We start from the raw sequence: 10,719 nt of genomic DNA, 5'->3' as shown, positions 1-10,719 counted from the left end.
TAAATTTTTCAATGATCCTTCAATTTTCTCATGCATTCAACAGATGTTTATGAGAAAATGTTAAGTAGAATATAGAAAAAATATTTCCCATTACGTTAGGTTAGTCTGAGAATTTTATGGTGAAAAAGTTAAATAATCTAACTGGGTATCTAAGCTGCCTCCTGACTAGCAAAACCTATCTTATTTTCATCAACAATCAAATTATTTCAAGAAGAATTAAATATAATCGGTATTTTATTACAAGAGTGAAATCATCAGTTTGTCCACTCTAGAATGTGTTTTTAATTTATTTCAACAAACTTTTTCATTATTTATCAAATTCAGATATTAAATACAGAAATGATTCAACAATAAAGAGAAAACATAATTTCCTATTTTTAAAATTTTAAGGTATTTATTTCGCTGCCTCTTCTTATTTTAAGAAGATCAATTGAAATTGTTTCATTTGACTGCAAGAAAAATACACAAGAGACTTAAAATTTTTGTAGAGTGAAAATATAACTGCGATTAAAGGAATAACAGGCTTTTATTTTACAACGAATATTTTCTACAGAAATTGTGCTTTAATGCTTTCATTAATCAGTGCTGTACTTGCTTTCCAGAAGAATTTGAGAAGAAAGTCAACAAATTTCATGATTTACAAAGGTAAATAACTGAAAAACTTCAGTGCTTAAATAGCCTATTGCCATATTGCACAGCAAAAAATTTCTTCTCAAGAAATTTTCATTCATTTTCTCAATGAAACTTTTATATAAAATTGCTCAAATTTCATTGGAAATTAAAAACATACAAAATTACACGACTAGATTTGACAATTTCATTTTTTTTTTTCAATTTTAGTAAAATAACAAAAATATAGATAATGAAAGATAAGAAATTTTAAAATAAACATGTAGAATAATTTTTTCTAATTTTTACATTCAAATTATTCAAATATCAGAATAATAGTTTAAAACACATTTTTCATAAATGTACTTACATTAAACATACAAAAAGGTGAGATTAGTCTTCACAGGCATCATACTTATTCAAAATAAAGGATAAAGTTGTGTAAACTTCTATCCTAATATGAAGAAAATTACAGCAAAGGAATGAGGGTTTAAACACGATAAGGAAGTCACTATGACAATTTTCTACTACCTTCACTGAGAAGAGGTTATTGAAGAAATGTTAACACTCACTAAAAACTCATCGTCCGATGATCTAGTTAACTTGCGAGTTGAATTATGATAAGAGAATGCTTCATACATCACCAAAATGAAAATTTCCATATTAGAGCTTTTCTAGAGATCTGGGGTTTGTAAGAAGCTCCCTGGTTAACCTCCATGTTTGCTTAGCTGCATTTTCTAGCGAGCTGGCTGACTTGCCTTTAAACAGGTCCAACTGAGGCAGAAAATAGTGGGGACACCTGCGGCACTGCAGGCACGAAATCAGCTGGAGTAAAATGCCATTGATGCGGTCCCCCAGGCAGGTTTCGTCCCACTCAATCTCTCTAGGATGCTTCTCACACTCGTACAGGAGAAGAGTCTTCAGGTGGTAGCTAGTAACCGGATTTCCGGGAAGCTCAAGATGTCGGTCTTTGAGTGTTTTAAGGATGCTCAAACACTTCTTTCTGCAGCCTCCTTGGAGCAGTCTATTTTCAGCCTCACAAAAGTTCAGAACCCATGCGTCACCTTCCATAGATGATTGCTTGCCTTGTAAAGTCACACTCTCTTTGGACAGCAAATCGAAACCTTCAGCTTTGACTTCTGCCACAAGATTTGGATTCGGCCAGAGGATTTGTGGAATCGGCCAGTGGGCAGCTGATCTTGGCCACAAGCCACTGCAGCGGAAAGCTGGAGTAATCTGAACCACGTACCTTTCCCTGATCCTCAGCTTTACTTCTGTGGTGTCCGCTACCATTTTAACGATATCGCGATAACTGCATTTATCGCAAGCTTGTGCCACCAAAGTTTGGAACCGGGAACGGATCTTTCTTGCAGATAGATATCCCGACGCAGTGATGAACTCAACCCATAAAGACATGGAACGCTTTCGACCATCGCTAAGTTTTAAAACTGCGCAACCGGGAAGAGATCCATCGTCCACAAAGTTAAATACCCCCATTTGATTGAGGTAGAGAACAACCTCGAATTCTGATGGGGATATCACATCGAACCCTTCAAAATGTCCATTACAGTCATTGAGGGAAGAAATAAACCGAGGTTCTTGTACTTCAACTTCTTTCAGCACATCCTGAACTACCTTACACACTTCTCTAACCGTCTTAGCGACTGTCCCTTTACGAGCTTGAACCCGTTCGCCATAAAACTTATTCAATTGATACAGCAGCTTCGACTGCGCGGTCATCATATCAGAGGGAACCAGCATGGTCGCTGGTCGACCCTGCTGTAACGGTGGCTGGTTGGTGCAAGAATGAACGCTCGTTCGGAGGTAGCGACCACCCTGCTCAAACGGTGGGCAGGACTGCTGCGAGGCTCCGCCCCGACGCACCTGTTGGTCACGCCTTCGTGCAGTAGTGAGGCGGAGTGAGGAAGATCGCGGCACGGCGGAATTTCCCTGAGGACGAGTAGACGAAAGGGAAAGGCGATTGGAAACCTGAGGTAAGTCTTTTGTACTAGACGTTAAATCGATAAACTGTTTCCCACCTCCTTCTTGTAATGGGTTTTAGTGCTCTAGAAATGCAATTTAAGGATTCCTCCGTTTTCTGAGGGGAAAAAAAATCTAGAGAATTCATTTCTTTTTATAGCTTAATACCATGACTACAAGATTGAACAACAATAAGGGATAGTTTTCAAATGATTTTGACTTTAATATTGCCTTATACACACACTTATAAAAAATAGAATGGGGATTTTATTTTTCTCAGATGTGGATTTAAATTTTAAGAATACAATTAATTCTCATAAATCTAATATCAGAATCCTCCATTTCTTTTCTTTCTTTTCTGCTTTTATTTTGTATTGTATAGCTTAATGCTTATCTAACAGCTTTAAGATAAATGAGTTACACCACTCATATTATAGAGAACAATAAGAATCTAAAAACAGCGAGGAATAATTGTTTTAAAGCTTGCAAGATATTAGCGGATTAGCATTTTGGTTTTCTTCCAAATTTAGTAAGTTCTAATTATTCCTCGCTGGAAATGAAGAGATGTTAAACTATTAGAAAAAATGTTGCTATTGAAATTCATATTCATTATTTAGACACCATTTTTTAATGATGTTGTCTAATACTAGAAAAAGATACTTTTCATAGCCTGGCACCATTTGGCTATTTTGTCACACGCGTCAAGACAAAATAACAAAAGAAATAATAAAGGGAATAAATACATTTTGATAACACTTAAAAAACTTTTACTTAAAAATATTAAAGAAATATATAGAGATTACGTTAAAGAAAAACATAGTCATAACATTAAAGAAAAACAATAAATTAGTTTCCAACTCTTTACGTAAATCTTATCACTTAACGTAATAGTTTTCCTTACATTTTTTTTTTTTTTTTTTTTATGAAAATTTTACATTTCAAGGACCTAGAAGTGTGGTGAGTTGATTCTCGTTAAAATTTTTTGAATTTCAGGAATTCGGGGACTTTTAACCTCTGGACCTTGTTGTGCTGTAAAAGTAGCCTCACATCTTGCAAATTTAATTACTTTGGATACTACTAAAGGAATTAATTATTAAGGCATGTGGAATGTAATAGGTTTTATTATATATATCTTAGTTAGTAGAAAAAAAAAGAATCGATTAAGTTAAGAAACTGAATACCTTTTTATTCCTTAAAACACCTTAAAAAATCGCAACTGCATGTGAAATTATAGTTCGAAGCAAGCAAGATTCATTGAAGTAAGGGGGTATCTTTTATATTTAATAAAAAAAATTTAGGTAGCAGTTTGTCATAGCAAAAAAATCAATACAAATCGTTTATTTGCCCTCTGGGTTTCCTATTTTTATCATTATTATTGGAATGAGGATTTAGTACTAATAGATATAGCAAAAATATGGCAAAATGCGAATATTGAAATAATTTGAATATTTTTAAAGGTATCTGATTAGTTTATTAATTGTTCGTAGAATTTTCTTCTTACAAAAATAATGCTTAAGAAAGAAATAATCTCGATTTGAAACAACACTCTGTACTACAGTTAGTATTATATAATAGAGTTGTTGAAATAATATAGTAATTACAGATCATTTGCTTTGAGAGAAACACAAATAAATGTTTTTCATTACGGATTTGACTTGCGAGAATTTCGATGAAATTATAAGCAGCACCTATGAATCACTAACAAAGTCTTCCTAGTCATAGTATGTTATGAACCTAGCTTCATGGCATCTTTTCATGCACTTGACAGTAATTATTCAATTTTGTAATTGCCTTGTTGTGACATTCAACTCAAGCTGTAGGTTATTTAATGCTAATGCTAACTATTTTTCAAGATACTTTTTTTCACTAATAGCTGCATCCAAGTTTTTAAATAACCATTAAAATCTTGCACGCATAATTTTTAGTGAAATTTTTATCGTGCACCCACAAAGAGCGATAAACTTTTTGGTCAGTTCTGAAGAATTAAAACGTCTCTGAAAGAAAAGAGACGTTGAAAGGTCATTTCAAAATCAAAAATGAAAATCGTTTTAACCTACAAATATTACTGTTTCTTTTAGAAATCAATCAGGTTTTTTAACTTTTAAGTGAATAGATAAAGACGTGCAGAATATGCACAAGCACGCTCATATTCTTTTATACTAAAATTACTTGAATTCCTATTATATTCAATAGCAGTGAAATCTGTAACTATCTTCAAGCAATAAAGTTAATTTATCATTTTAAATTTTATCAAAAACATTTTTTATTTACATTTTTACAAATGTGAAATAGATGATAGGTAAGCAAAGTTATACATACTTTCAGTAATCATGCCTTTATAAAATACGCTGTTATAAATCAAATACCACAGCCTGTCATCGTGAAGCATATCAACACAATGACATACCGATTCTTTGTTCTTTTAAAAATTAAATTCAAAATATAATTGGCAATTCGTAGTAAAAATTTATTTTTAAATTATCGATTTTCTTTTCTTTCTCCCTTCTAAAAATAAATAAAAAATAAATAATTTTAAAATTGTATTTTTATTATTATTATTTCTTATTTATATGTTTTTAAGTTAACTTAGTAATGGTAGCTACCAAGTGTTCACTGTTAGCTTTTAAAAACAAACACAAAATGATTTGAAATAATAGTATTATGTTAATAGTATTATGTATGTTTGAGTTGCAGTCAGGGCTTAGTACAGTTAAACGATAGTAAAAAAAGTCAATGTATCCACTTTTTAAGACGCTTAAAAATTCATAATAAAAAGTAGGTAAACGTATCCAAATAAATAAACTAGAATCAAATATAATTTGATTTGTTATTGGAAAAATATTTTAAGTATTTCCTAACCATGTAAATGTATTTTCATTTTTCGACCCGCAATTTATTATTCAGAGAAAGGCATTTTCTGATTGGGTTTCGCATTCTTCTCCAAGATTTTTGATAAGAATATTTTGAATATTTTATCTTGTAATACACTCTTAAATTTTATCTTCATTACTATTAATTATTAAATTTCATGATTGATTTCTTAGAATTTAGTTCAGATAATTTTGACCTCTTGAAAATGTGTCAACATTTGTTTTTCCTTAATATACCAACATATTTCAATTATTGCAATAACTGCCGTATTAATTCCTAATGGACACTTAACAATGGGTTTTATTTCTCTTTCCTTCGATTATGCAATATTTGTGGTGTGTACATAATTTTGAAGAAAATTATAATCGTCTCCCGAAAAATTTCAAAATTCTTTTTAGTAACCTTGAAATATTCTTTAAAATATTGATTAAAATTGTATGAATAAAATATTTTTAAAAGATTGTCAGATCATTTCTTCCCGGGCCCATTTTGACAATAATGCATATAAAGCAGTGCGGCTGGCTGTAAACGGCGAATCACAGTAAATAGATTAACTAAGTAAATAGACTATGACTAACTAAACTATAAAAAATCTTAGCAATAACTAAGTAAATAGATTTTTTATCAATCCGGAATCTAGATGAAACAGATAAGAAACTACTGGCTTTGTATTTGTAAGTCATGCGAAGTTCATCGAAATAACCGAGCGAGCTAAAAAAAATAGAGTGATAAACGATGCACGCTAAACTGTTGATACACTTCGTTTTCATATCCTTTATAAAAAAAATACGTTCGTTATTTTTTTAAAAATTTTCATCTAATATCGATATATTTCACATATAAGGAATGCTTTTTGAGTAGCAAAACACGCGAATTGTTCATAATCCTTTTCAATCCTTTTATTTCATTTTGTGGTAGTTAGCATCTAATCAGTCAGTATTTAAATAAATCCTAAAAGAATTCTCCTAATGAAGAAGCTCGTAAAAATATTTGAAGAGCGAAAAAATTATCAAGGGAGTATTTGTAATTTTCAAAGGATTACTCAAAGTTCCGTTCTATAAAATACTTATAACATATATACTCTATATGGATCTATCTACATTTTCTCCAGTATATTTGAAAAGTCACTATGAAGTAAAAAAAAAAAATCTCGTTTGTTATAAATTTAACCCAATTGTTTTATAGATACAAAATTAATATTTTAGAAGTTTACTTAAAATCAATACTAATTCATTTTCGTAATTTTCTGAATAGCGAAATACTTAAACATCAAATATTACACATAAATGAATTCTGCATTCTCTGTTAAATATCTGAAAGTACCTGTGCTCTTTTTCCCCCCTCTCTTCAAAATTAAAGCCAAGTAGATTTTATAATTTCTAGATCTGATGGCGAGAGAATTTTTAAATAATAAATTAGATGGATGATAAAAAATTGATGAAATGAATAATGCTTTTCATTTTCAATTTTAGAAAATTTGCAACGCATTGAAGTCGGCGCAATGACTCCCATCCATGTTATCAGTTCTCTTTCGATTTCAAAATGCTATTAACCTTGCAAATTAAATCAAGTCGGAGCTATTCACTTTCCTTCGGTCGTTTAAAAAAATAAAGGGTGACAAATCATACTTTATTTGAAATGCTTACTACTTATGCTAAGAAAATTTTAAATTTCAATTTCCCAATAAGAAAACTATTCAATATTTAGATAAATAGAAATCAACGGGAATTTAAAATCTGTTTAGTTAGAATTTCAACTTTAAATCGACAATGGAGTGGTTATTTCGCCGCATTAATAATAACTTCTAAATTAATGTATTTCCCAAAATAGACCGAATAATTTTTTAAAATTACGGATTTTCATGCATAACTCGTAGGAAAGGAATAAATTATACGTAGAGTGATAGATAATTAACTCATTAACAAAGGATGAGGAGGGAAAAAAGAATAAACAGGTCTTCTACAAAAAAAAAAAAAAAAAAAAAATGATAGAAAATAGGCAACATTTCTCAAATCACCATAAATAAATAAATCAAAAACGACACGTTAATATCGCCAAAAAAATAAAAATTATCACCAATAATCAATCGCATAAATCAAAAACGACACGTTAATATCGCCAAAAAAATAAAAATTATCACCAATAATCAATCGCTTTTCAAATATGGTATAATAATAAACTAGTACAAAAAATATGGGCTATTATATATTAAAATGATCTTGAGTAATTTTTTCCTGAAATTACTTGATGCTCTAGAAATTCATTTCTGTCAAGCAAAATTTTTGGAAATCTGTTGAATCATCTTTCTCTTTTCTTGCTCTGTCTCTCTCTTTCTTGTGCCTAAATGGTGCAAATTTTTGAAACTTTATCCCCAAGAAAAATCCTGAAAACTCATGACTTTTCAAACGAATTTGCAAGTCATGATCAGAGCCGTACTTAAAAAAAATATATAATTTCCATTACTCCGAGAGATAACAAACACTTGTCAACCTATATATTCAAAAATTGTAATTCTGAATTGAAATAACAATTTCATTTCTTTGAATATTATTATAAATCGTTAGTGTGCTAAAAAATTACATTATAATGAATCGTTATTTTACTCATAAATTGTGTTATAAATAGTTAATATACTTATTTTTGAAGCAAAGTGGTGAGTTTTTTAAAAAAAAAAATTTATCGGAAACAATGTTAAAAGTCTTTTCCCCAGAATCAATAGAGCCATTCACCTCATATCTGTTCTAGCGAAAATCTTGATTTTCTATTCATTTCACCATTTTCGGAAAAATCGATTTATTTTTGCTACATATACCAACTAGAGCAGGAAAATTATCTTTTATCCTAATTATTTCATCATGAACTTTGGATCAGTAATAACTATAAGAAATGCTTCGCATTGAAGCATCAGTATCTTCAAAACAAGTTTTATCAGGCTTTTATTTATGCATGAATTCAATAAAATCAGAATAAATAAAAAATAAATAAATTTAGAAGATTCGAGAGGATGAGAAAAAGTAATCATTTTTACAATCCAGAAAATAAATTTTTGATTATTTGATATAATATGATTTTCATGTTATTTATTCAGAAGATTTTCATCTCAGTAGCTCTACAAAAGAACATGTAATGTTTTTTGAATTTCTGTATTAACAAAGCTCAATAAAGGCAAGAATGCTTTTTACCAAAATAATCACCACTGTTATACCATTTGGAAATAATACCCTCTATACTGCAATTATTTAATAAGGCTCCTAAATTCAACATAATCTTTTTGCCTTAAATGTTACCAAATACGCAGAAGAGTGTCATCATTTCTTGTCTAAAGTATTTGGGAAAAAAAGGGCACCCGAAAGGTATTAAAATGAACTAAAACGTTATGCATTTTTTGAAAAGTATTTATATTGAACTGAATTTGGATGATAACAATGTTTTTTTAATAAATATTTTCGTAATTCGAAATCAATATAATATTCTTTTTGAAATTATTTTTTTAGTTTCTTTTCGAAAATGAACAGCCAATTTTAGCATTTAAGTACAAGTAATTTGAGAAAATCTAGTCAAAATTTTAACTGCATTTGCAGCTAAGTTACTCACTGCATCTTCTAGTTAACAATCTTCGAATTATTTGGAACTGAACTCTTTGCTACATGATCAAATATTCTTGCATACAACTCACGAAAAAATTGTGTACATGAATTCAAACAGATGTATTCCAAAATTATCTATTTTCAATAACATTTCTAATCAATGGTATAAGTTTTAATTTCACTCTCTTTGTCAGAGAGTTTTTTTTTAATTTTAATTTTATGAAAACATGGCATTTTCTTCCAATAAGCTTGAAATTTCAAAATAATACTAGTCGAAACGGTAGGGAAATAACAAATGTAGGTAGGAGAATAACAAATGTAAGTAAAATTAATAAACATTATTTTTACTTACATTTGGTATTCCCCCACCTTCAAAGTACATCATAGAGAATGCTTCACTTACAGTAAAGTAATACAATGGTCTTAAAAATATAATGTAATTCAAACAATGAAGACTTAAGTAACTTAAGTATTGTAACCAAAGTAATATTTATCTTGTTATAAATATTTTTGTGACTTTCTTTATTCTTGTTAGTTTTATTTTTCTTCTCTTTCCTCTATTATGCTTCACAGTTTTCATATATATATTATAGTTTTTACAAACAAGTAATATTTTTCAAACTATGGAAGAAATTATTGACATTTTTGTTTATAAGTATAAAAGGAAATACAAATTCTATTAACCCTTTAAAGGGCCATTTTTTTCTATTCATATTATGTTAAAATATTTTTAGGCTTGAAATTAGAATAAGAAAAGGGATTCATTTAGCTTATTAGATAACTTTAATTTGATTAATTAATTAATTTGGTTAATTAATAATTAAGTATCAAATCAAGACACGCCATTTTGTGTAAAATAAAAAACTAAAGCATATAAGTTTCTGTCTTTCTAAAACAATTTGTCAGAACTTATGCCAACCTACATAAATTCATACAAAGATTGATAAATTTGGTGGGAAGCATACTTCCCACTGCCCTAGAAAGGTTTAAAGGGGTTTAATTATGAGAATTTTTTTAAAAAATTGGAAATTAACTTTAAAGAATGATGTAATTCATTTTGTTTAGCCATCTGTTAATTGACAGAATTCTTTGTTACGTGTTGTGTCACTCGCAATAAATTTTATCATTCTAAAGGATTCAATATTTTCACTGATAAAGAAAATGTGTGAATTACTACAAAAAATATATTCTTTTTCCAATGAAATTTGGCATGCAAGCATTTGTGAAAATTTAAAAAGTTTAACATGTTATACGCTATTATAGGAAAAGTTTTAGACGTCATTAATTTTACTGGTTCTTTATTTTTTATAAATCGATCAAAATTTTAAATTTTTGAGAAGGCTCAAGAACAGAATCTTTTGAACAGTTCGATATAAAAATATATATATATAATATCTGATCTCTATATCAACTAACTAAATCGAAATTTTTCAAAAAAATTTGTGAAATATCTTTTAACCTCTTAGGGCACTCTGAAGGCATACGTATGTTTAGTTTTTATTTCACTTAAATTATTCTAAAAATTTGAAAGAGAATTATTCACTACAAAATCTCTCCACAATATATATATATATATATATTCATCATATGGTAACCTAAGTGATAATAAATAATTTATAAATATCATGCATAAAATTTCCCTTTTATGGGTTGAAAATCTTTTGATTATTTG

General features: G+C 29.2%; 1 protein-coding gene and 1 long non-coding RNA gene across 2 annotated transcripts in view; one reads left to right on the top strand and one right to left on the bottom strand.

The window, feature by feature from the left end:
• Nucleotides 1-449: 449 nt before the first annotated feature.
• LOC129958982 (protein mab-21-like 2) lies at nucleotides 450-2,444 on the bottom strand. The gene has a single exon (XM_056071748.1). It carries the CDS (start codon nucleotides 2,368-2,370, stop codon nucleotides 1,273-1,275), a length of 1,098 nt encoding a protein of 365 aa, XP_055927723.1. The 5' UTR covers nucleotides 2,371-2,444; the 3' UTR covers nucleotides 450-1,272.
• A 104-nt stretch (nucleotides 2,445-2,548) lies between these two features.
• The window catches only part of LOC129958983 (uncharacterized), a 48,280-nt gene continuing 40,109 nt past the window's right edge, over nucleotides 2,549-10,719 (top strand). Inside the window, exon 1 of the long non-coding RNA XR_008783363.1 lies at nucleotides 2,549-2,603. This is a non-coding gene — a long non-coding RNA (uncharacterized LOC129958983). The remainder of the gene's footprint in view (nucleotides 2,604-10,719) is intronic.

This window comes from Argiope bruennichi, chromosome X1, assembly GCF_947563725.1.
Source record: "Argiope bruennichi chromosome X1, qqArgBrue1.1, whole genome shotgun sequence".
Taxonomy (NCBI): domain Eukaryota; kingdom Metazoa; phylum Arthropoda; class Arachnida; order Araneae; family Araneidae; genus Argiope; species Argiope bruennichi.
This window is presented reverse-complemented; position numbering and strand designations above follow the sequence as displayed.

Excerpts from the sequence above, each read along its gene's own strand:
- LOC129958982 (XM_056071748.1), bottom strand. The coding sequence starts at position 2,370 with ATGCTGGTTCCCTCTGATATGATGACCGCGCAGTCGAAGCTGCTGTAT.